Below are 27,119 nucleotides of genomic sequence, written 5' to 3' on the forward strand. Positions count from 1 at the left end.
TGGCCGATCCAGCGAGGGTGGCAGCAGTTAGTGCCTGTGTGGCCCTGGTCTGTGTCCACATGACACCAGCCAGTGAATGAACGGCACGACTGAGCACTTGGCTAGAAGCCGACTGTGCTGCCGCGAAGTCCTGCAGACTCCTGGCCTGTGCTGCACTGAATTGTTGCAGACTCCTGGCCTGTGCTGCTCCGAATTGCTGCACACTCCTTGACAGAGACTCTATGGAGTCAGGCATCCTTGCCACTGCAGCCATGAGCTCAGTGTGCCTGCGCTCAGCCTGGATGGCCATTTCCTCTAGGAGGCGCGCCTCCTCTGCGCTGACCGTCGCAGGACTGGAGGCCGCACTCGCCCTCTGGGGAGAAGTCCGTCGAGCTTCCCCACCCCTCCCGCGTTGCTGCAGGCCGCTGGGCCCCGGAGCTTCACTCTCCTCCGACCCTTCCCCCCGGCTCCCCTCCAGGGAAGACGTGTCCCCTACATCGCTATGGGCTGGCGCGGCTGAGGGTGGCACTGATGGGCCGGCTTCCTCTTCCTCCTCCTCGTCTTCCGAAGGGCTGACAGTGGCAGCTGGAGGGCCCGCCTCCTCACCTGGCGATTCACCATCTGAAAGCAGGAAGGCACAAGAGTAGCTTTAGAGTGAGGACAGGGCGGCAGCGAGGGAGGCATGAGTGGTGCCATTCGCCGCATTGGTCGGACAGTGGCAAAGGATGCTGATCTGATGCGCAAGTGGAACGAGAGAGGTCCAAAAGGTGATGCCCTTACCATTGGTGCCCAGAACAGGGTCGGCATCTCCACTGGCGACGGGGCCAATCAGCCGGCCTGCCATAATGCGCTCCACATGCTGGTCGAGGTCAGAGAGCTCTTTGAGGTCAGGACAGCCTCCCCCGGTCTCAGTTCGGTTGCACGCCACCTTGGCCTGCAAGAGAAAGGACGGCCTCTAAGTACAGTGTGAAGCCGTGATCTTGTCTGCACTGCCTCCCATGGTCGAATAGCTTGGACAGTGTGTAGCCCTGATCTTGTCTGCAATGCCTCCCATGGTCAAATAGCTTGTACAGTGTGTAAAGTGCTGAATGTGCAATTTATTTTCATGCCAGTCCCATAGCTGCTGGATGAGGGCTGGCCATTAGGGCTTTCAGGTCCCTTTGCCCATAATGTGAGGTGCACATGCAAGGATGAGGAGGACACTGGAAAGGGTACTCACCCTGACAACCCGAGTGAGGTCGTTGAACTTCTTCCGGCATTGCACAGGAGTCCTGGCAACCACGCTGTTGGAAGACACCCTGTTGGACACCTCCCTCCAGGCTTTCCGGTAGGCGCTGGGCAGCGGCCTCTTGCCACCTTCTGGGAACAGAACATGGCGCCTGCGCTCCACTCCGCCAACCAGCAGCCTCAGGTCACCGTCGCTGAAGCGCTGCACTCTCTCCCTGGCCTTCTCCATAGCCCTGGGCGTTGTGCAGGTGAAGCTGAAGTGGTCAGGCCTAGGTTGAGGGCTGCAGTGTGCAGGGCGTGGCAGGCAAACAAATCCACCCTCCCCCTTTAAGAGCTGACCGGCGCCAGAGTGTCTGCCGTCAATCAAGAACTCGCCGCACCTGCGCTGCGCCCGGCCTCGGGGGTATCGCCCCGGACCGCCGGCTTAGCGCCTAAAGATAGTCGTGCATCGCCTGTTTTAGCGCAGCAGCAACCTCTTGGGGCGATGCGACTGAATATCGGCGAAGGGGGCGCGACTTTGCGCCGGGCGCAATCTTTAGCGGCCGCCCGACTTTACCGCCCCAAAAGTGGCTATACTGAATTTCTAGGCCTTAATGTAATATAATAGATATATTGCACAGGTAAAGGCACAATCTGGTTCCTTGGGGATGCGAGGTTCGATAATGAAGTGGCTGGTGACACTAAACCCAAGGAAAATAGCTAGCGTAAAAACCCAAAAGTGTTCCCAAACTACACTCTCACAATTCCCGCTACCCCTTTAAAAAGCAACTGTGGCATATGGCCTGGGAACAAGTCACCTCTCCTCCACCTTCGCCAAGAATGGGGCGTGCTGCAGAAAAGCCAGAGAAGTAGGGAGGGGAAATCTTAACACAATTTCAAAGTGAATGCTATTACAGTTTCAGAAATTAGTGCTTCTTTCATTGATCAGAAAAGAAATGAAACAATAAAATTTACCTGGCATCTAGAGGAATGGACCTGGGAGACTGAGCTTGAAGGAGCGGCACCATCTATTGTTGGCAGGACTGAAAGGTAAGTGTACATATCTTTCAGTCCGTGATAAAAGTAATATCCAGACATGACAGATAAGTTTGACATCTGGAAGTAGGCATGACAAAATTGTGATACAAAAAATAAAGTTTGAAAAAACAGGAAGTGGGTGGCATACACAAAAAATTGTTAGATATTCTGCCACAGTAAATACTGGCCTTATATGGAGTTGAGCAAACTTGTAAAAATGCATAACATAGCACACTGGTATATATCTAAAATTGCATCAGGACACACATCAATGCCACTTATACATCATCTGATGCTGATTAGAGATTATAGCCTTGAAAGCAGTTCCGCAATAGTTATCTTCAACTTTATGACGGGGCTTTATCCATTTTGTATCAATGTGTGCCTGCGTTTGCTGTCCCTGCAGACAGCAGCCAAGCAGCTGTTTCATGTGTCTGATATAGGCAAATATACTCACACGATTAATGGTGGCACCTTCACTGTAATTTTAGCAAGAAAAAAAGCGCATAATGGGACAGGAAAGTCACCAAATTTTGGTGCTCCTCAATGGTATAAGCAGTATCCCAGACATGGAAGGGTAAAAAATTGCTATACTGTACAAAGAAAATTATATGGTTTATTTACAAAGAAAATACAAATAAAAGAATCAGTGCATGAGGCAATGTCTCACATGAGGGAGTAGGGGAGAAATTGCATATTGGCTTAGTATGGTGGAGGATATAATTCACTCCAAAACAATTTACAGTAACCAGGGCATCTCTCACAGCACCACTCACAGTGCTACTATTAAGGATGGGGCATTTTTGGGCTGGATGACATACAAGGGAGTTAGGAAACCCAGGACAGACTTCAATAGGATGGAGGGTGTGGGACCAAAACATTCATGTGGGCCTGGAAGCGTGCTGGAGCACTCAGCGAGGGTGGAGGAGCACAAAGCTTGGTGTCAAGGTCCAGGTGAAGTTGCAGGACCCAAAGCTCCAAGAGCTGTGGAAGAGTGACGCAGCACAGCACCAGTCTGAGGGTAAAATGATCAAGAGATATGTTGAACCTGAGCAATCAGGAGAGGGAACCCACAGCCAGAGGTCAGGTATAGTAACCAGTGGTGTGGTGCCTACTCACCAATCATAGCACTCCAAATGAGCAATTAATTAGAAAATCACACTCCGAACTTAAAATGTAGTAGTTATAATTCTTTAAAGCAGTATTTATCTGTTAAAAAAAATTCTTCTGGTCAACTGCATCCATTGTATCTTTAATCTACCATAATACTATAAGACACACACTAACTGCCAACAAACACAAAGCCACACACACACTCTAATGATCCATTACCAAGTATAACAGAAGAAATAGCTTTGATGGACTGACTAATGGAAAATACTAGAAGAGGGAACAACCCTATACTGTGTACACTATTAGGATTTAGCTGAGTGTGTAACCATCTAGACCTTTTCATTCATGATTTAGAGCATCAACTAACCCTCTTAAGAATATAGATTTGCAACACCTCTCAAGGCATTCTTCACTCTCCTCTACCACGTTTTTGAAGTCAAAATAACCTTGCATCAGTTGCCATATTACGGGACAAGACATACCCAATGACAGTAACTGCTTTCTTATTCATTCATGTGATTTTTTTTAACCCCAGAAACTAAGCGACTATGTAGAAGCATAGTGTAGGGGGGTGGAAGAGGAAGAGGCGGGGAGACAGCAGGAAAAATTTGTTCCTATGGAGTAGCAAAAGATCACGACGGACAAGAGAGAAGTGAGCTCACACCCAAAATGAGGCAATGTCGAAACTATGGAAAGCAACAGCGGTGAAACACTTCAGCCTTTTAGGATAAGAATCAAGGTTTAAAAGATTATGTTAAGATACATGCTCGTCAAGATCTTCAGATTATTTAACACACCGAAGACTTTGAATTACTTTGAGGATTTAAACTTTCTATTGATTACTGGGTACAACGGCGTGCAAATATAATCAGTAGCACATCTTGGTAAAAATACTTGCTCCAAAAACAAGCCAGAAGGAGAAAAAAATTAGTAAGTCATACTGGTGGAAATACAAATCTTGTCCTATATCTAAGCACATCGTGTTGTTTCATTCCACTTCGTAAACCCCAGTGTCATTTAAAAAACACACAAAAGCACACACACTGCACAATTTACCAGAAACCATCCATAGCACTCATACAATACACATACACACAGATAACCAATTAAAAGTGTACATTTTTTTCTGAGATGCCCCAACATGATGAAAGCATTTTTTGCCGCATTTTTGTCCACTAAAAAGGTTACTGTCACTGGGAAAGGTAAATCCGACTCTTTTTGATCATTTAAACCCATAGTGGATAAAGATGAGGTTCAGATAGTATAGTTAACATAATTTAGATTTTACTTTTTTAAAACAAGATATGACCAAGAGGCTTAAGAATAAAATGTCAATCTGTAAGTCATCTCATTTTTATACCATCACCAATTAAGACTGACTACATTCCCTCACTTATAACATTGTTGCAAATATCAGGTTTTCTCTTTCAATAGTTTCACAGCAGTTCCCCAAAGAGGACCTTGCCCTTTTTTTGATTATCTAGTGATAGAAGCAGTGGTGCACAAGTTATAGGATTAACAATTACCCTATATTAACCTGGGTTACTCATGGCCTTGTGCTATAATACCACTCTCCTAATTAGCAGAATATGAATCAAAGGATAAAACAAACAGAAAGAACTTGTTAAATCCTGTAAAAGCAGAGGTCCCCAAATCTTTTTCTGCTAAGCACCCGCCAACCCGCTTCACAGATTCATGTCCCATGCATGCCACCTTATTAAGAAACCGTATTTTTGCAGAACTAATGTTAGTGTCGAGAGAGGAATTCCCCAGGCACTATGACAGCATAAGCAACATCACTAAAAGGAAAACTGCAGGCTTCTCCTCTCTTCCAGTCAGGGATGCGAGCTGGGTGCAGGACGAATAATCCTCTGCAGACGGAGCTAGAATGGGTCTGTGGTCAAATTGTTTGGGCATGGAACAGGGAGTAATGAATTCTTGAGTTGCTTTGGATGAAGTAAAATACTGTACAAGTTTACTTTCTTTTTGAAGATGGTGTTATTAATTAATTTATGATGCCAAGCACGCAGCAACACAAAATACAAGCAAGGTAAAATAAACTTTCTCGAAAGGTGGAGAACATTGGACAATAAAGTAATTTTTGAGGCCATAATAGGTTTTTGAAGTTGGATGGGCAAATTATGTGCAACTTTGTCCTCTCGCACCAGACAGTATCGCATGGACATGAATCATGAAGTGTGAAAAGCAGGCTAGATGAAATTCACTCCTTTTGACTAAGCAAAGATGAGGAAGAAAGAAATGGAGAACTGTAGCTAAGTCCAGGTTTTAACCTGAACAGTTTAAGAACAAACTTGTGTTTATATAGCACCTTTCATGTTCTAGGACATCCCAAAGTGCTTCATAGCCAATGGATTACTTGTTGAAGTGTAGGCACAGTTATGTAGGTCGACATGGTAGCCAATTTGTGCATGGCAAGTTCTTACAAACAGTAATAAAAAATCTCTTTCCTGAACGTAATAACATTCAGGTAGACCACTGGTCCATCTAACCTACCTATTAAACTTCCCACAAGATTACCTTGGTGCATTTTGGAATCGAATAACCCAGGATCCTAATTCTTGATTGGCAATTGTCTAGGCTCTTTGCAAATCTTCTCATGTTTCTCTTACCACCACGTGTGCTGGTAATCTACTGCACGTGTATCCCCTTTTACTTTTTTTTCTGGGTTTACCATCTTTATTTGTTGCACTTAATGTGGAAACCGTTGTACCTGAATTTTTTACATGGTGGTAAAATTTCCGAATCTACATTCTCCAAGACCGTCAGTTAAATATTTCTATCAAATCATCTCTCAGTCTTCCCCTTTCATGAGGAAGTTACAGGGTATTTAATCTCTCTTCAAAGTTATGTCCTCCTAGTTCCAGAATTAATCTAATAGCCCTTATCTGCACTTCCTCCAACAACTTAACATCCCCCTTAAAACCAGAGATACAAAAATTGCACAAAGCATGGAAAATGTGGTCTTACATTGGCCAGTTATACTTTTAGAAAGACCTTTACAACTTAGAAATGACACCTCTAGCTATACATTCTAAATTTGCTTTCATAACTGCCTATTAACACTACTGACTGTTTGTGATCTACTCACCCAAACTCCAAGACAAGATCGTTCTCTTGTTGCAACATCATAAACATATTCTATTTAGTGCATAACCTTAACTATCCTTCCCTCTACTCAGTCTTCATCTTACACTTGTCAAAACCACACCTGCCATTTTTCTACCCACAAATCCAACTTCTATGGATCCTTTGGGATTTATGCACATTAATGTATATCATTTGCCACTGCTTCCAGTTTGGTGTCATCTACAAATTTAAGACACCTTAAATACACTTCCATGTGCCAAATCATTATAACAATTACAAATAGCACAAATACACTGAAGCCTTTGCCACAGCACTAACAACTGGCTGCCAGTCAGATACCTCCCCAAGAACTATATAGGATACGTTAGCTTAGTGATTAGCAACCCAGTGGCCGTGAGTAATCTCCCGCCATAGCAAGTCGCAAAATTGTAGACTGAGACCATTAAAAATAACCACAAAAGCTGCCAGTTTGTGCACTGGAGTGCTTCAAAGAAAATAACCTACTCCGGTTTGGCAACTCCAGTCCTATCTCATGAATTTAACTTCTAATATCTTTTTTGGAAATGATCTAGTAAACTACAGCAGTATAAGAAGGCAGCCCACCACCATCTTCTCAGGGCAACTTGGGATGAGCAATAAAAGCAGGCTTGCTAGGTTACCCAGATCTTGGCAACAAAGAAAATACATTTTCATTGATTTGTACCAACCAGTTCATTTCTAATCCAATCCAAAACATTGCTATCTATCCCAGATCTTTTGCAGTAGTCTGATACTTTTCTGAAATCCAGGTATGCAATATCAACTTCTTGCCCTTACTACATCTAGAACTTCCTTAAATCTAGTACATTGGTTAAACAGGACCAGCAATTCCTGAAACCAGGTTAGCTATCTCTAGTTAACCCACTCAAGTTGATTCCTTATACCATCTCTCATTATAGTTTCAAAACAATTTCCTCACAATCAAGTTAAGATTTCTAGGTCTATAATTTGGCAGTTTATCCATAGCACACTTCTGAACAAGAGTCACATCCTCTGCTTTTCAACTTCCAGGATGTAACCAGAGTTCAATATGCTCTAGAAAATATTGGTGAACTAATTCACAATCTCCTGAGCCAATCCTTGCAAAGGTGGAAGGAGCAAGAACCCAGGGCTAAATAGCATATCTCCTTTGTGATTGTAAAGGTTTCTAGTCCATGATCAGCATTTCACTGCATCTTCATTTTCAGCATTCCTTATCTTTTTTTGTGAAAATATTGTAAAATAGTGGTTTAGGCTTTCAGCAGTCTTGCTGTGCTCAGTCACCACCTCTCCATTATCTTTGCTTGTTTTGGACAGATGATAGGGTTACTTTCTCATTAGCGCTCATTAATTTCTTCACGTATCTCAGTCTGCTTTTGTGGATCAATCTATCCTGTTCCTCTCCCGAATTTCCTCTGCCTCAATACAAAGAGGGTGGCCAACCACAGCATTTTATTTATACTATATAAATGATAAGCTGGTTATGCTTGTTGGGTTCATGAGTACCATAGTACAAAAATCCCATACAACTGGCAGCTGTGGGTTCAGTTTATATTCCACCATAGTTCTTAATTTACGTGTTTTGAATGCAGACTCATGTATTATGCAGGGCAGTCAACAAGATTTATAATCACCATGCATGAGATACTGCAAACCTATTAAGATATAAGTGGTGCTGCATTTTGAAAAGTAATATTTGCATTAAAATAGTTAAAAGTTTTGAACCAAAATTAGTGTCACTATTATACAGTGGCTCAAAAGTTCACAAGCTAAGTTTAGTACCCAAACTTCTGAAACCACAGATGAGCTAGTGATTATGACTGTCTTTCTATATCCTCCTTGACCTCTCTGTCGCCTTCAACATTGTGGCTGGCCTGACAATTTAAATTTTTACTTGCTTATAAACCAAAGGCAAAAACCAAATAAGCAACACAAGTTCAGGTATTTCCATGGGTGTGTTTATACTGCTAGTCTAGCATTGGTGCGAAGCTGACAGTACTTCTTCGTATTGTGCTAAATTGTTGTAAATCAAGAGTCAGGGCCCAACATGACTCCAGAGTAAAACTCCCTGGAGGGCAGTCTCACGCTGCTTTGCTCTGACACCACATGAAGTGTAAATCCAGCATGGTGTCAAATTTGATTTGCAAAATTGGATCCCCAAGACACTTTGTAAACCTATCTGGCAACAAAAATGTTAGGAGAGGAGAGATTCTTCTCTTACCAGCTCACAAAACAGTTAAATTTGTAACCTTTGGGGTGATAGCTCTACGTAAGAACATAAGAAATAGGAGCAGGAGTAGGCCATTTGGCCCTTCGAGCCTGCTCCGCCATTCAATAAGATCATGGCTGATCTTCTACCTCATCGCCACTTTCCTGAACTATCCCCATATCCCTTGATTCTCTTAATATTCAAAAATCTATCGATCTTTGTCTTGTATACTCAACGATTGAGCCTCCACAGCCCTCGGGGATAAAGTTTTCCAAAGATTCGCCATCCTCTGACGGAAGAAATTTCTCATCTCAGTCCTAAATGGCCGACCCTTTATTCTGAGACTGTGACCCCTGGTTCTAGACTCCCCAGCCAGGGGAAACATCCTCCCTGCATCTACCCTGTCAAGCCCTGTAAGAACTTTGTAAGTTTTCAATGAGATCACCTCTCATTCTTTTAAACTCAAGAATATAGGCCTAGTCTACTCAATCTGTCCTCATAGGACAATCCCCCAATCCCAGGAACCAGTCTGGTGAACCTTCATTGCACTCCCTCTATGGCAAGTCTATCCTTCCTTGCGTAAGGAGACCAAAACTGTACACAATACTCCAGGTGTGGTCTCTCCAGGGGCCTATATAATTGCAGTAAGATGTCTTTACTCTTATACACAAATCCTCTTGTAATAAAGGCCAACATACCATCTGCCTCCGATCTATCTTTTCTTTCCAGTTTTGAAGAAGGGTTCGACCCGAAACGTCAACTCAAATTTCTGTCCACGGATGTTGCCTGACCTGCTGAGTTTTTCCATCATTTTCTGTTGTTATTTCGGATTTCCAACATCCGCAGTATTTTGCTATCATACCATTTGCTTTCCTAATTGCTTGCTGTACCTGCATGTTAACTAAGTGATGTGTACAAGGACACCCAGGTCCCTCTGAACACCAACATTTCCCAATCTCACCCTTTAGAAAATACTCCGCTTTTCTGTTTTTCCTATCAAAGTGGATAACTTCACATTTCTCCACATTATATTCCATTTGCCATGTTCTTGCCCATTCACTTAGCCTGTCAATATCCCCTTGAAGCCTCCTTGTATCCTCCTCACGACTTACATTCCCATCTAGCTTTGTATCATCAGCAAACTTGGATATATTACATTTGGTCCCCTCGTCCAAATCATTGATGTAAATTGTGAATAGCTGAGGCCCAAACACTGATCTTTGTGGTACCCCACTAGTTACAGTCTGCCAACCCGAAAATGACCCATTTATTCCTACTCTCTGTTTTCTGCCCGTTAACCAATCCTCAATCTATGCTAGTATATTACCCCCAATCCCTAATTTTGTTTAATAACCTCTTGTGCGGCACCTTATCGAATGCCTTCTGAAAATTCAAACACACCACATCCACTGGTTCCCCCTTATCCCAGAGATATCTGCGCTCCTCTAATTCTGCCCTCTTGAGCATCGCCGATTATAATTGCTCAATGTTTGGTGGTCGTGCCTTCTGTTGCCTAGGCCCTAAGTTCTGGAATTCCCTCCCCAAACCTCTCCGCCTCTCCATCTCTCTTTCCTCCTTTAAAACGCTCCTTAAATCCTAACTCTTTAACCAAGCTTTTGGTCACCTGCTCTAATTTATCCTTATGTGGATCAGTGTCAAATTTGTCATCTTAAAATACTCCTGTGCAGCGTATTGGGACGTTTTACTACGTTAAAGGCGCTATATAAATACAAGCTGTTGTTGTTGTATCTTCTTCTTAGGCAGTCCCTCGGAACTGAGGATGACTTGCTTCCACATTAAAAATGAGTTCGCAGGGACCTACAGTCTCTGTCACAGGTGGGGGCAGACGGTTGTTGAAGGGTCGGGTGGGTGGGGTGCTTGGGTTGACGTGCGCTCCTTGCGCTTGGCTTCCGCTTGCTCCCGGTGAGGAGACTCGAGGTGTTCGGCGCCTTCCCGGATGCTTCTCCTCCACTTTGTGCGGTCTTGGGCCAGGGATTTCCAGGTGTCAGTGGGGATGTTACACCTTTTCAAGGAGGCCTTGAGGGTATCCTTGAAGCATTTCCTCTGCCCACCTGTGGCTCTCTTGCCGCGCCGGAGCTCAGAGTAGAGCGCTTGTTTTGGGAGTCTCGTGTCGGGCATGCGGATAATGTGACCCGTCCATTGGAGCTGATCGAGCGTGGTCAAAGCTTCGATGCTGGGGACGTTGGCCTGAGCAAGAACAGTGACGTTGGTGCGCCTATTCTGCCAATGGATTTGCAGGATCTTGCGGAGGCAGCGTTGGTGGTACCTCTTCAGTGCTTTGAGGTGCCTGCTGTACATGGTCCATGTCTCTGAGGCATACAGCAGGGCAGGTATCACTGCTGCCCTGTAGACCATGAGCTTAGTGCCAGGTTTGAGGTCCTGGTCTTCAAACACACTCTTCCTCAGGCGACCGAAGGCTGCATTGGCACACTGAAGGCGGTGTTGGACTTCGTCGTCTGCCCTTGTTGACAGTAGGCTCCCGAGGTATGGAAAGTGGTCCACGTTGTCCAATGCCTTCTCGTGGATTTTGATAATCGGGGGGCAGTACTGTGTGGTGGGGGCAGGTTGGTAGAGGACCTTTGTCTTACTGATGTTTAGTGTAAGGCCCATGCTCTCATACACTTCAGTGAAGGTGTTGACGATGGTTTGGAGTTCGACCTCCGAGTGAGCGCAGACGCTAAGGGCCGTCTGCATACCGTAATTCGACAACAAAGGATGGGACGACTTTGGACCTGGACTGGAGGCGACGGAGGTTGAAGTTTCCCGTTTGTTCTGTAAATTAGCTCCACTCCAGCGGGCAGCTTACTGAGGGTGAGATGGAGCATTGCAGCAAGGAAGATCGAGAAGAGCGTTGGTGCGACGACACATCCTTGCTTGACCCCGGTTCGTACGTGAATTGGGTCTGTGGTGGAACCGTTGGTCAGGATCACGGCTTACATGTCATCGTGAAGCAGGCGGAGGATGGTGACAAACTTGAGGGCAGCCGAATTTGAGGAGGACACTCCATAATCCCTCACGGTTGACAGTGTTGAAGGCCTTTGAGATTTAATTGGTGGTATTGAATTAATTTAAAGGTAAGTCATGTCAGGACAGCCCAGCCCCGTGTTATGCTCCTCTTGCTCTATGTGGGAATTCAGGGACACTGCCTGTGTCCCCGACGACCATGTGTGCCAGAAATGTATCCAGCTGCAGCTACTAGTAGACCGCATTGCGGCGCTGGAGCTGCGGATGGATGAGTTTTGGAGCATTCACGATGCTGAGAGGGTCGTGAGTAGCACGTTTAGTGAGTTGGTCACACCGCAGGTAAGGGCTGCACAGGCAGAAGGGAAATGGGTGACCATCAGGCGGAGCAGTAGAAGCAGGCAGGTAGTGCAGGGGTCCCCTGTGGACATCCCCCTCTCAAACAGGTATACCAATTTGGATACTGTTGAGGGGGATGACTTACCAGAGGAAGGCAGCAGCAGCCAACTTCCTGGCACCAGGGGTGCTTCTGCTGCTCAGGAAGGGAGGAAAAAGAGTGGGAGAGCAATAGTGGTAGGGGATTCTATTGTAAGGGGAACAGATAGGCATTTCTGTGGCCGTAGACGTGACTCCAGGATGGTTTGTTGCCTCCCTGGTGCCAGGGTCAAGGATGTCACTGAACGGCTGCAGGGCATTCTGAAGGGGGAGGGTGAACAGTCAGAGGTCGTGGTTCACATTGGGACCAATGACATGGGTAGGAAGAGGGATGAGGTCCTGCAGCAAGAATTTAGGGAGCTAGGCAGCAGACTAAAGAGCAGGACCTCAAAGGTTGTAATGTAATCTCTGGATTACTCCCGGTGCCACATGCTAGTGAGCATAGGAATAGGAGGATAGAGCAGATGAATGCGTGGCTAAAGAGTTGGTGCAGGAGGGAGGGCTTTAGTTTCCTGGATCACTGGGCCTGCTTCTGGGGAAGGTGGGACTTGTACAAGTCGGACGGGTTGCACCTGAACCAGAACGGGACAAATATCCTTGCGGGGAGGTTTGCTAGCACTGTTCGGGGGGGTTTAAACTAACTTGGCAGGGGGATGGGATACAGAGTGGAGCTATAATAGGGAGTGATGTACAGCCAAATATAGAGGAAAAAATAAGTCAGACTGGAAGGCAGAGCAAATATGTAACGGCACAAGGGAGTAAGGCAAGGCTAAATGGCATTTATTTTAATGCAAGGAGTCTTACGAATAAGGTGGATGAACTGAAAGTGTTGATGAACACATGGGAGTATGATATTGTTGCTATCAAGGAGACATTGTTGAGGGAGGGGCAAGACTGGCAGCTCAATATTCCAGGGTATAGAATGTTCAGGCGAGGCAGAGGGGGGGTAAGAGGAGGGGGTGTCGCAATATTAATTAAGGAGACAATTACTGCTGTAAGGAGGGATGATATAGTAACAGGTTCCTCTAATGAGGCCATATGGGTTGAACTTAAAAACAAAAAGGGGGCTAGCACTTTGCTGGGAGTGTACGATAGGCCCCCAAACAGTCAGGGGGAGATAGAGGAACAGATATGTAGGCAAATCTCAGAGAAGTGTGCAAATAATAGGGTAATTATAGTGGGGGATTTCAACTTCCCCAATATGAATTGGGATAGTCAGAGTGTGAAAGGCTTAGAGGGTGCAGAATTCTTAAAGTGCATCCAGGAGAGCTTTTTGAGCCAGCATGTAGAAAGTCCTACAAGAGAGGGGTCGGTACTGGACCTAATTCTAGGGAATGTGGCCGGGCAAGTGGTAGAAGTGTTAGTAGGTGAGCACTTTGGTGACAGTGACCATAATTCGGTGAGATTTAAGGTAGTCATGGAAAAGGACAAGGATGGACCGGAAATGAAGGTTCTAAATTGGGGGAAGGCTGATTTTAATGTGATAAGGCAGGATCTGGCCAATGTGGACTGGGATCAGCTACTTGAAGGAAAATCCACATCGGAGCAATGGGAGTCTTTCAGAAAGGAAATTGAGAGAGTACAATGGCAACATGTTCCCGCAAAGGTCAAGGGTGGGGTCAACAAGCCCAGGGAACCTTGGATGTCAAGGGATATACGAGAATGGATTAGGAAAAAAAGGGGGGCTTTTGGCAGATACAAAGGAAGCCCTAGAGGAGTATAAAAAGTGCAGGGGGATACTTAAAAAATAAATTAGGAGAGCGAGGAGGGGCCATGAAATATCACTGGCGAGCAAAATAAAGGAAAATCCTAAGGTGTTTTATAAGTATATTAAGGGCAAGAGGATAACTAGGGAAAGAGTAGGGCCCATTAGGGACCAAAGTGGCAAACTGTGTGTAGAGCCAGAGGATGTAGGTGGGGTTTTAAATGAATTTTTTGCATCTGTGTTCACTATGGAGAAGGACGATGTGGACATAGAAATCGGGCAGGGGGACTGTGATATACTTGAACATATTAGCATCGAGAGGGAGGAGGTACTAGCGGTTTTAGCAGGCTTAAAAGTGGATAAATCCCCAGGCCCGGACGAGATGTATCCCAGTCTACTATGTGAGGCAAAGGAGGAGATTGCAGGGGCTCTGACACAAATTTTCAGAACCTCTCTGGCCACAGGGGATGTGCCAGAGGACTGGAGGACAGCTAACTGTGGTAAACCACTTTTATCGTTCACTATTGTTACACTATGGTTATCACTGTTATATCGTTACACTATGGTTATCACTGTTTACACTGTTGTATCACTACACGAGGTCGCCTCGTCACGCTGTTATACCTGGGCTGACCACTGCTGACTCCGCCCATGGCTCCACCTACTTGCCCAGGTATAAAGGTGGTCGACTGGCTGGTATTCCTCCTTGTTGGATCCGATCACCCACGAGGGTGGGCTCTGTTATTTAGCCAATAAAAACCTATAGTTACTGTCTTAACTCGTCACTTTTCATTGGATGAATTGATAGGTATATCAATTTTATTGGCTAAATTTTGAAATGTCTTTAACGGAGCAGCCAAACGACCAGTCAGACGCCCAGCTACAACAGCCACAGCAGCCGGCCTGGCTGCGAGCCCTCCGACCGCCGTACCTGGATCTAAACCCACAGGCAGCAAACTCAGCCCTCGACTTCAAACACTGGCTGAGCTGTTTCGAATCCTACCTGGGAGAATCCGGCGTGCCTCAAGAGATCCAAACTAAGAGTTCTGACCGCCCAAGTGAGCCCTAAAGTATTTGCACTCATCCAGGACCTTACTACATACGAGGCCGCCCTCAACCTGCTGAAAGAGCAATACCGGAGCCCGGTAAATTCTATGTATGCCAGACATCTCCTAAGATCCCGCCCGCAACAGCCAGGAGAGTCTGTAGATGAATTTTTACGGGCGCTACAAACACTCGGCAGGGACTGTGACTTTAAAGCTGTAACGGCTGCAGAAAATACTGAAGAGAATATCCGCGATGCCTTCGTGAAAGGCCTTCGGTCCGACTACTCACGGCAAAGACTGCTCGAATCAAAGGACCTCGACCTGAACACAGCTGCAGCCCTCGCTCGCTCTCTGGAAGTGGCCCATCAGGACCTCGAGGCCTATTCCAGGTACTGTGCTGCGCGACCCTGGGACTTGGGCCCAACCCCGACCGCAATACCCCTCGCACCGCCGCCTCTGGGACCTACCTCAGCGTCGGCGTCCTGGACCCGATCGGGACCGCCACCCCTGGTACCGGCTGCGACATCGGAGCCCCGCGATCGGGCCGCCAGCTGCTTTTTCTGTGGCCAGGCGAAACACCCAAGGGCGCGCTGCCCTGCAAGAAACGCGACCTGCTCCGACTGCCACAAGGCCACTTCGCGAAGGCCTGCAGGGGGAAAGCCACAGACGCCAGCAGTGCCTCATGCGAGTTGTGGGGGCGGCCATCTTTCATCAAGGCCACAGATGCCAGTATCCCCTCGTGTGAGTCGTGGGGGCGGCCATCTTTGATCAAGGCCACCGACACCGGCTGTGCCTCATGTGAGTTGTGGGGGCGGCCATCTTCTCCGCCATTTTATGCAACGTCGTGGGCACCGCCATTTTGTTCACCACACTCGACCGCCACCTTGTCTCCAGACCCGACCGCAGCCTCACCCGCAGACTACAGCAGCTCGCTCAGCCATACACTAGCCTCCGTCACACTGGACCAAGCTCGCCCGCATCACCTGTCCAAGTCCACGATGGACATCAAAGTAAACGGCCGCGCCACGACCTGCCTGTTCGACAGCGGAAGCACGGAGAGTTTCATCCATCCAGACACGGTGAGCCACTACTCCCTCACTGTCCAGCCAACGCGCAACCGGATCTCGATGGCGTCGAGGTCCCATTCAACAGACGTCAGCGGATACTGTGTTGTGACCCTGTCGGTTAGGGGCACGGAGTATAAAAATTTTAAACTTCTCGTCCTGCCCCAACTCTGCGCTGCCGTCCTACTAGGGCTGGATTTCCAATCCCACCTTCAAAGTGTCACTTTGGCATACGGTGGACCCCTCCCCCCACTCACAGTCGACAACCAACAGCCTTTAAACCGCCCACCGCGTACCACCTGCGGCCTATCCACCCTCAGGGTTCCGCCCCCCTCCCTGTTCGCCAACCTCACCCGCGACTGTAAACCCGTCGCTACCAAGAGCAGGCGGTACAGCGCCGGGGACAGAGCTTTTATTAGCTCTGAGGTGCAGCGTCTCCTGAAAGAGGGCATCATCGAGAGGAGCAACAGCCCCTGGCGTGCCCAGGTCGTAGTCGTTAAGACCGGCGATAAAAAATGCCTAGTCATCGACTACAGCCAAACCATAAACCGGTACACCCAGCTGGACGCATACCCCCTTCCCCGCATATCTGATATGGTCAATCAGATTGCACAGTACCGAATATTCTCTACCATCGACCTTAAGTCGGCCTACCACCAACTCCCTATCCGCCCTGAGGACCGCCAGTATACCGCCTTCGAGGCGAATGGCCGCCTCTACCACTTCCTTAGGGTTCCCTTCGGCGTCACCAACGGGGTTTCGGTCTTCCAAAGGGAGATGGACCGGATGGTTGACCAGAACGGGCTGCAAGCCACGTTCCCCTATCTAGATAACGTCACCATCTGCGGCCGCGACCGGCAGGACCATGATGTTAATCTGGAGAGATTCCTCCGTACGGCCCAACGGCTGAACCTCACCTACAATAAGGAGAAATGTGTGTTTAACACCTCGCGCCTTGCCATCCTCGGCTGCGTAGTAGAGAACGGAGTCATCGGCCCCGACCCCGAAAGAATGCGCCCCCTCATGGAGCTTCCCCTCCCCCACTGTCCAAAGGCGCTGAAGAGGACCCTGGGGCTCTTCGCCTACTATGCCCAATGGGTGCCGAATTATGCGGACAAAGCCAGACCCCTCATGAAGTCCGCCTCCTTCCCCCTGACGGCAGAAGCGTGCGCAGCCTTCTCCCTCATTAAGGGAGACATTGCTAAGGCCACAATGCACGCGGTGGATGAGTCTATCCCTTTCCAAGTGGAGAGCGATGCATCCGACTTCGCCCTAGCCGCAACCCTTAACCAGGAGGGGAGACCGGTGGCCTTCTTCTCAAGGACCCTCCAGGGCCCCGAGATCCGACACTCCTCGGTCGAGAAGGAGGCCCAGGCGATCGTGGAGGCTGTACGACGCTGGAGGCATTACCTGGCAGGCAAACGATTTACCCTCCTCACCGACCAGCGTTCGGTCGCTTTTATGTTTAATAACAAGCTGAGGGGCAAAATCAAGAACGACAAGATCTTGAGGTGGAGAATCGAGTTCTCCACCTATGATTATGAGATCTTGTACCGGCCTGGTAAACTGAACGAACCCCCAGATGCTCTATCACGAAGTACATGCGCCAACGCGCAAATTGATAGACTGCAGACCCTCCACAACGACCTCTGCCACCCCGGAGTCACCAGACTTTACCACTTCATTAAGGCCCGCAACCTGCCCTACTCCATCGAGGAGGTCAGGACCATGACCAGGAACTGCCAAACCTGTGCCGAATGCAAACCGCATTTCTTTAGGCCGGACAGAGCAAGCCTGATCAAGGCCACCCGCCCCTTCGAGCGCTTGAGCATCGATTTTAAGGGGCCCCTCCCGTCCTCTGACCGTAATGTGTACTTCCTCAACATCATTGACGAGTACTCCCGTTTCCCCTTTGCCTTCCCCTGCCCAGACATGACCAGTACCACGGTCATCAAATGCCTGAACGACCTCTTCGCCGTGTTCGGGTTCCCGAACTATATACATAGCGACCGGGGCTCCTCCTTCATGAGCGAGGAACTTCGCCAGTTCCTACTAGCGAGAGGTATTGCTGCAAGCAGGACCACCAGCTACAACCCCCGAGGGAACGGCCAGGTGGAAAGAGAGAACGCGACTGTCTGGAAGGCCGTTCTCTTAGCCTTAAAGTCCAAGGGCCTCCCAACCTCTTACTGGCAGGAAGTCCTCCCGGCAGCGCTGCATTCCATCCGGTCACTGCTTTGCACTGCCATTAACGCCACCCCCCATGAACGAATGTTTGTTTTCCCCAGGAAGTCGACTACGGGAACCACGCTACCAACTTGGCTGAACTCTCCGGGGCCCGTCTTGCTGCGAAAGCACGCGAGGGCCCATAAAACGGACCCCCTGGTCGAGAGGGTGGACCTCCTGCACGCCAACCCCCAGTACGCCTATGTGGCATACCCAGACGGGCGGGAGGGCACAGTCTCCTTACGAGACCTCGCACCCTCGGGCATCCCTGAGACACCACCGTTACCCCCCACCACCCCCCCAAATCCAGCCCAGGTAGACGGCATGCCGGAACCCCACGAGCCTTCACCGACCACGCAGACACCAGCATCAACATCGGATACTGCATCACCGCCGCTGCGACGATCGGAAAGGCTTACGAGGCCTCCGGACAGACTGACATACCCGAACTGGTAGTACACTTCACCCCGCCGGACTCAAATCTAAACAAGGGGTGAATATGGTAAACCACTTTTATCGTTACACTATGGTTATCACTGTTATATCGTTACACTATGGTTATCACTGTTTACACTGTTGTATCACTACACGAGGTCGCCTCTTGTCACGCTGTTATACCTGGGCTGACCACTGCTGACTCCGCCCATGGCTCCACCTACTTGCCCAGGTATAAAGGTGGTCGACTGGCTGGTATTCCTCCTTGTTGGATCCGATCACCCACGAGGGTGGGCTCTGTTATTTAGCCAATAAAAATCTATAGTTACTGTCTTAACTCGTCGCTTTTCATTGGATGAATTGATAGGTATATCACTAACGTAGTACCATTATTCAAGAAGGGTAGTAGGGATAAACCAGGGAATTACAGGCCAGTGAGCCTAACATCAGTGGTAGGGAAATTATTGGAAAAAATTCTGAGGGACAGAATTGGTCTCCACTTGGAGAGGAAAGGATTAATTAGGGATAGCCAGCATGGCTTTGTCAAGGGAAGATCATGTCTGACCAATTTGATTGAATTTTGAGAGGGGGTGACTAGGTGTGTGGATGAGGGTAGTGCAGTGGATGTGGTTTACATGGATTTCAATAAGGCTTTTGATAAAGTGCCGCATAGGAGACTGGTCAGGAAGGTAAGAGCCCATGAGATCCAGGGTGCCTTGGCACATTGGATCCAAAACTGGCTTAGTGGCAGAAGGTGATGGTGGAAGGTTGTTTTTGTGACTGGAAGCCTGTGTCCAGTGGGGTACCGCAGGGATCGGTGCTGGGTCCCTTGCTGTTTGTGGTCTACATTAATGATTTGGATGTGAATGTAAAAGGTATGATCAGTAAGTTTGCAGATGACACGAAAATTGGTGGGGTGGTAAATAGCGAGGCGGGAAGCCTCAGGCTACAGGACGATATAGATGGGTTGGTCAGATGGGCAGAACAGTGGCAAATGGAATTTAACCCTGAAAAGTGTGAGGTGATGCATTTTGGACGGACTAACAAGGCAAGGGAATACACAAGGGAATACACAATGAATGGTAAGACCCTAGGAAAGACAGAGGATCAGAGGGACCTTGGTGTGCATGTACATAGATCCCTGAAGGCAGCAGAACAGGTGGATAAGGTGGTTAAAAAGGCATATGGGATACTTGCCTTCATTAGCCGAGGCATAGAATATAAGAGCAGGGAGGTTATGATGGAGCTGTACAAAATGCTGGTAAGGCCACAGCTGGAGTACTGTGTGCAGTTCTGGTCGCCACACTATAGGAAGGATGTGATTGCTTTGGAGAGGGTGCAGAGGAGATTTACCAGGATGTTACCTGGGCTGGAGCGCTTCAGCTATGAAGAAAGACTGGACAGGCTGGGGTTATTTTCCTTGGAGCAGAGAAGGTTGAGGGGGGACCTGATTGAGGTATACAAAATTATGAGGGGCATAGATAGGGTGGATAGAAAGGAACTTTTCCCCTTAGTAGAGGGGTCAATAACAAGGGGGCATAGATTCAAGGTAAGGGGCAGGAGGTTTAGAGGGGATTTGAGAAAAAACTTTTTCACCCAGAGGGTGGTTGGGATCTGGAACTCACTGCCTGAAAGGGTGGTAGAGGCAGGAACCCTCACAACATTCAAGAAGCATTTGGATGAGCACTTGAAATGCCATAGCATACAAGGCTACGGACCAAATGCTGGAAAATGGGATTAGATTAGAATGGGCTTGATGGCCGGCGCGGACGCGATGGGCCTCTTTCTGTGCTGTATAACTCTATGACTCAAAGGCGGTGATTGGTGCTGTTCCCTGCATTTCTCTTGTAATTGATGTACGGTGAACATCATGTCCACTGTGCTCCTTAGTGGGCGGAATCCGCATTGCGACTCTGGGAGGAGCTCTTCGGCCACTGGGAGAAGGCGATTGAGGAGGATTCTTGCGTTGACTTTCCCTGTGGCAGACAGCAGGGAAACTCCTCTGTAATTACCACAATCGGACTGGTCACCTTTCTTGAAGATGGTCACAATTACGGCATCTCTGAAATCCCCTGGCATGCTCTCCTCTTTCAAGATAAGAGAAATAAGTTCATGAATTCGCGCCAGTAGTGCTTCTCCACCATGCTTTAGTGCCTTGGCGGGGATTCCATCTGCTCCTGAGGCCTCGTTGTTCTTCAGTTGTCAGATGGCCTTTTCAGCCTCATGCCGGGCTGGGGTTGTGCCGAGATGGTGGCGGGTAGCATGCTGCGGGATGGAGTTGAGAACACTCACATCGAAGAGAGTCACTGTTAAGGATATCTTCGAAGTGCTCCTTCCAGCGGGCACTGACTGCCTCTCCGTTCTTGGCCCGCAGTGGGGTAGGGCCTTGGGTGCTTGGGCCGTAGATGGTCTTGACTGCGCTAAAGAATCCACGCACGTCGTGGTTGTCGGCTAGCTGCTGGATCTCCTGCGCTTTCTCCACCCATCATCTGTTCGTTAGGTCGCAAGTTTTTTGTTGGACCTCGGCCTTCAGGCGTCTGTAGAGCTGCTTTCTTGCTCTCGAGTTGTGTTGCCGTTTCCAGATCAGGAATGCCTTGCGCTTGCGGCTTATTAGCTCCTGGATCTCCTGGTCGTTCTCGTCGAACCAGTCTTGGTGTTCCCTGGTCGAGTGACCGAGCATCTCTTCACAGGTGCTGATTATGGAGGCCTTGAGTGCAGACCAGGCGCTGTGGGCACTCTGTGTCTCTGCATCACTGGGAGTCGTCAGGTTGTTTGAGAGGCGCAGGCTGAACAGGGCTTTCTTAGCGGGGTCTTTGAGTGCTCCAGCGTTAATCTTCCTGCGGCATTGTTTCTGCTGCCACCACTGTTTTGGGGCTACATTGATGGAGATGACAGTGCGGATTAGGCGGTGGTCTGTCCAGCAGTCATCAGCTCCTGTCATGGCGCGGGTGATGCGGACGTCCTTGCTCGGATGATGACGTAGTCCAGCAGGTGCCAGTGCTTGGAGCGAGGGTGCTGCCATGAAGCCTTGTACTTGTCTCTCTGATGGAACAAGGTGTTGGTTACGACAAGGCCATGTTCTAAGCATTTCGACAGGAGGGTACTGTTGGAGTTGGCTTTCCCTACCCCCTCTATGCCAATCACACCTCCCCAGAGGTCAGTGTCCTTTCCAACTCTGACATTAAAGTCGCCAAGGAGGATCAGCTTGTCACCCATTGGGACCCGGGACAGGGAATGTTCGAGGCTGGAGTAGAATTCCTCTTTGGTCTCATCTGTGGCTTCCAGCGCTGGGGCGTATGGACTGATGACCGTAGCGCACTGGTTCCTGGTTAGGGTGAGCCGAAGCGCTCGTTTATACCACTAGGGGAGTCTCAGACGCCCAACTAGTTAATTTTATCACGAAGCCTACCCCGTGGAAGTGGCATTCTTCTTCAGGTTTGCCTTTCCAGAAGATGATGTAGCCACCGCCTTGCTCCTTGAGCTGGCCTTCCCCTGCCCGCCGGGTCTCACTTAGGGTGGAGACGTCAATGTCAAAACGTCTGAGCTCCCAGGCAACGATAGCAGTATGGCGTTCCAGTCTGTCACTGTTGGGTTGTCCATGAGGGTCCTGACATTCCAGGTCCCGAACTTCATTTTAAAAGGGTGGAAGATGCTTGTGCGTGAATTCTTTTAACGTGGGGTGGCCGTTGCACACCAGTTACCACACGGGCTTGACAGAGCAAGGTCTTGGTCCAATGGCAAGGGGATCCAAGACGATTGGAGACCAGGCTCTGCTACACAAACATAATGCTACTGTCCTCCTCCCTACTTCCCGCAGGTCCTCCCTGCCTGGGTTTCGTAGGTTGCATTGTGGTCCTCCCGACCTCGCTGTTGGCCCGTGCCGCACCTTCCCTGGGCCACGACCCCGCTGCTGGTCCACGCTGTGCCACTCCTGGGCCTTGACCTCACTCTGCTGGCTCGTCCTCGCTCCTGGCCTCAGACATGAATGATGTTGTCTCTCTCAGGATCAAATTAGCACGGATATTCTCGCGATCCCTGGCCCCGAACTTCACTCGCAATCCACTAGTCACTAGATCACTAGTCTAGTGGAGAAGCGTAGTCTTGGCGGCAGAGAGGTCTGGGAATTTGGGAGCTAAGTTTAAGTGAAGAGCCAGTGCTCACTGAGAACAAAGAACAGGCATGGTCGGGGGATGGACAGTGGGCTCAGGTAACTTTAACCTTGCAGCTTGAACTTGCAGTTAGGGATAAAATGCACCCACTATTAGAGCCAGGGGAGCTTAAACAGCAGAAGAGAGGAGACTGGGGGGAAAAAGAGCAAAGGATGGCAAAGGAGCTCCCTAGGGAGCTGCCAGCACAGGAGCCATCTTGTTGTATCTATTCTGCCAGTTACGACGTCAAAAAACTCGAATAGATCTGTCAAACACGATTTCCCTTTCATGAATCCGTGTTGACTCCACCCAATCCTATTAAAAAATTTTTTTTTTTTTTTTTTTTAAATGAAGTGCCCTGTTACCACACCCTTAATAATAGATTCTAGCAATTTCCCTACTATTGATGCCATGCTAATTAGTCTGTAATTCCCCGTTTTCTCTCTCCCTCCTTGCTTAAATAGTGGGGTTACATTTGCTACCTTCCAATCTGCAGGAACTGTTCTAGAATCTATGGAATTTTGGAAAATGACAACCAATGCATCCACTATCTCCACAGCCAACTCTTTCAAAACCCTAGGATGTAGGCCACAAAGTATTTGTTTAATTTCTCTGCCATTTCCTTATTCCCCATTATAATTTCTCCTGTCTCAGCCTATAAGGGACCCACATTTACTTTCGCTAATCTTTTCCTTTTTTACATACCTATAGAAACTTTTACAGTCAGTTTTTATGTCTCTCGCTAGTTTACTCTCATATTCTATTTTCCCTTTCTTTATCAATTTCTTTGTCCTCCTTTGCTGAATTCTAAAATCTTCTCAATCCTCAGGCTTACTACTCTTTTTGGCAGCATTATAAGCCTCTTCCTTTGACATAATACTATCTTTAACTTCTCTTGTTAGCCACGGTTGGATCACTTTTCCTGTGGGTTTTTGTGCCTTAAAGGAATGTATACATATCCAGGTACGCACAGAGCTCTCTCCTAAATAGAAGAGTTAATAGTTCCAACCAGGCAGGGGCCAAGCAATGTAAACAGGGTTCTGCCTGGCTAGAATCTCAATTGTAGCTAATGGTATCAGGCCAGCACACATTGAAACACATTCTAAAGATTTAAAATGGTCTTGATATGAATGAAGTCAAACAAAAATATTTTTTTTAAATCTCCCCAATTATCAATTTTTGGAGAGAAAAATTAAGTGAATTTAGATTGAGACTATATTCAAAATCAAAGGAATTCTACTCAAACGATTCACATTCAAACATGTAGCATTAAAGCAGCTCAAACTGAACCAAACATACAACAACCAAAACTTTATAGATACTTACCCAGTCTGCGAAGCCATGGAGAAATGTGTGAAGCAACAGTAAAAGGCTTCACTGATCTGAAAGGCACACTCACGTCACATCTCTTCTCACATCTCTTCTCACTGATCAGGAAGTAAATTTTTCTTCTGCAGTCTTGAAAGAAATGATAAGAAACCCAGTTATGTGGGGAAAGTGTTATAACTAAACCAGTTCTATTTCTGGATATACAAAGTATAACTGGGCAATGGGGCTAGGAAGAACACAAACTAAATCAAGCAAGGTCCCATGGACACTGTTGATTCCAGCATCCTCCTCTATAATTGTCATACCACTTATGGCACCCATCAAATTCAGGACCAGCTCCCATGCCCCCCGCCCCCCCCCCCCCCCGTCGGGCTCCCCCAATAAAGCAGCCATACCCATAGGTCAGAAGCTAGATTGCGCTTGCTGATCGATCACTCTGGTTGTCCGCCAGATCTGGCAGTACCACCTCAAGCTGTACCATCACACCCTCTCTTTGGAATAAACACAGTTAACTACTCCAAGAACATCTGCAGAGCAGAAAAAACTCCAGTCTCCTCCACTTCACTACAAACCATCTCCTTCACTGCTTTATTCTACTCCTGAATTATTCCCTACCTTCTCAGCTAGCTCGCCACCACCGCTAGGGAAAGTTTTTTTTAATGCCTTCATTACCTTGAGGCTTGACTTCTCTAATCTCTGAGCTGGCCTCTTTGCCTTTACTCTCCACAGGCATCTCATGTAAATGGCCACAGCATACAACCTGATCTGTACACCATATCACATTCCCATCACTTTTGTCCTTTCCAAACTCACTGGCTACCCTTGCCCCACTGAGTTTACTTCAAAATTTGCCTGCCCGCTTTCAAATCCCTCTATTGCCTCACCCCCATCTTACTGTACGGATCTCTTCCATCCGTACATTTCCATAGACATTCTCCATCATCGGGACTTTTCCTTGTACACTGTTCCCTCCAACCACCAACATAGACCGCTCATTTAGCCACTGTAAAGCTGGCCTATGGAATGCTCAGCCTATCTTCCTCTGCCATGCCATTTTCCTGTCTGCTTTCACAAACCTCCTCAAAGCTCTCTCTTCCACTATGCCTTCTGCCGCTCCACCATGACCTTCTCCATTAATCCCTTTCTTACTCAGTTTCGACCTTAGTGTAAAGCACTTTTGAGGCGTCAAGTGAGGAACATTATAGTAATGTAAGTTGTTGAATAATACATGCTGTGCTACAGAAAAACAGTAAGATGCCTTTTGTAAATTCATACCAACTTAATTTAGATTACAATAATTAATTGAGTGATTAGCATTTTGAACAAGTTTTATATTTTTTCCCATTTAAAATTAATTAGCTGCAACAATCTTCTCATCTGGATTAGTTCTTCATGGACCAATGAGGCAATGTTCTGATTGAGGTCCACCTCATCTTCATTTAAACTGTTAATACTCTATACTGAGCAGATGAACTACCCTACTAACCCAATTAGAAATGACTGAAATACGCAGCTCAGAGGGGGAATAAAATCTTCACTCAATTTTTTTCTAACCCTTTATATTTCTTTCTTTTAAGGATCTGTTATCCCACCCCTTTATGCGGGTCCTTTGGTGATGCAAGGCAGCATAAAGCATTGTAACCAGTAAAAATCAAGACAGGTTTGGAACACGCCCTGCCTAGTATAATGAAGCCTAAAAGGGAAAAAAGGTCTCTATTCTAGAGACAACTTATGATCAGTCACAATGTCCTTTAACTGTGCCCAGCGCTTGCCTACATTCTAATTACACAGCTTTTGGGGACAGAGAAAGAAAAGATAGATTTGCATTTATATAGCATCTTTCACGGCCTCAGGATGTCCCAAAGTGCTTTACAGTCAATTAAATACTTTTTGAAGTGTAGTTCTTTGATGAAGTAACAGAGGGGGCTTGTGAAGGTAGTGCGGTTGATGCGTACATGGTCTTTCAAAAGGCATTTGATGAAGAACCACATAATAGGCTTGTTAGCAAAATTGAAGCCCATGGGATTAAAGGGACAGTGGCAGCATGGATACAAAATTGGGTAATAGACAGAAAGCAGAGTAGTGGTGAATGGTTGTTTTTCAGACTGGAGGGAAGTATACACTGGTGTTCCCCAGGGGTTGGTATTAGGACCACTACTCTTTTTGATATATATTAGTGACCTTGACTTGGGTATACAGGACATAATTTCACAGTTTGCAGATGACACAAAACTCAGAAATATAGCAAATAGTCAGGAGGATAGTAACAGACTTCAGGAGGACATAGTCAGACTGGTGAAATGGGCAGACACATGGCAGATGCAAATTAACACAAAAGTGTGAAGTTATGCATTTTGATATGAAGCACGAGGAACACCAACATAAGCTAAATGGTACAATTATGAAGGTGCAGGAACAGAGGGGCCTGGGGGAGTACATACACAAATAAATTGGTTTAATGTCTTATCCAAAAGACGGCATCAGAATTCCCTCAACACTGCACTGGGAGCGTTGGCCTAGATTACATGCTCAAGTTCATGGAGTGGGACTTCATTCATACTAACCTATTTAAAAAAGCTTTTTCTATATCACGCCATACAGGTGCCTACCTCCAAGAGAGCGTAACCACATTCCTTGACATTCAATGGCATCACTATCAAGTTCCCCGCCATTTAACATCCTGGGAGTCACCACTGACCAGAAACTCAAATGACCAGCCACATAAATGCCATGGCTACTAGAGCAAGTCAGAGGCTGGGTGTTCTGCAACGGGTGGTGCACCTCCCGACTCCCAAACTCGACTACCACCTACAAGGTACAAGTCAGGAGTGTAATGGAATACTCTTCACTTGTCTGGATGGGTGCAGCTCCAACAAACACTATCCAGGACAAAGCAGTTCACGTGATCGGTATCCATCCACTGGCTTAAATGTCCACTCCCTCCACCATTAGAGTACCGTGGCTGTAGTGTGGATACAAGATGCACTGCAGCAACTTGCTAAAGTTTCTAACCTGTGACCTCCACCACCTAGAAGGACAAGGGCAGCAGGTACACAGTAACACCATCACTTCCAAGTTCCC

The 27,119-nt window shown here is 47.4% G+C and overlaps 1 protein-coding gene across 5 annotated transcripts in view; it reads right to left on the bottom strand.

The window, feature by feature from the left end:
• The window catches only part of aff4 (AF4/FMR2 family, member 4), a 118,565-nt gene that overhangs the window by 71,656 nt on the left and 19,790 nt on the right, over positions 1-27,119 (bottom strand). For 4 of the 5 annotated variants that reach the window (XM_085995757.1, XM_085995761.1, XM_085995760.1 and 1 more), the window contains exons 2-3: positions 24,036-24,167; positions 2,161-2,228 (exon numbers count right to left, since the gene is read on the bottom strand). In XM_085995757.1, the coding sequence (XP_085851883.1) occupies positions 2,161-2,213 (53 nt within the window). In that variant the 5' untranslated portion in view covers positions 2,214-2,228; positions 24,036-24,167. The remainder of the gene's footprint in view (positions 1-2,160; positions 2,229-24,035; positions 24,168-27,119) is intronic. The other variant, XM_085995759.1, reaches the window with a different exon arrangement.

Source organism: Somniosus microcephalus, chromosome 8 (genome assembly GCF_052327205.1).
Source record: "Somniosus microcephalus isolate GS21.2 chromosome 8, FLI_Smic_1.0, whole genome shotgun sequence".
Classification (NCBI taxonomy): domain Eukaryota; kingdom Metazoa; phylum Chordata; class Chondrichthyes; order Squaliformes; family Somniosidae; genus Somniosus; species Somniosus microcephalus.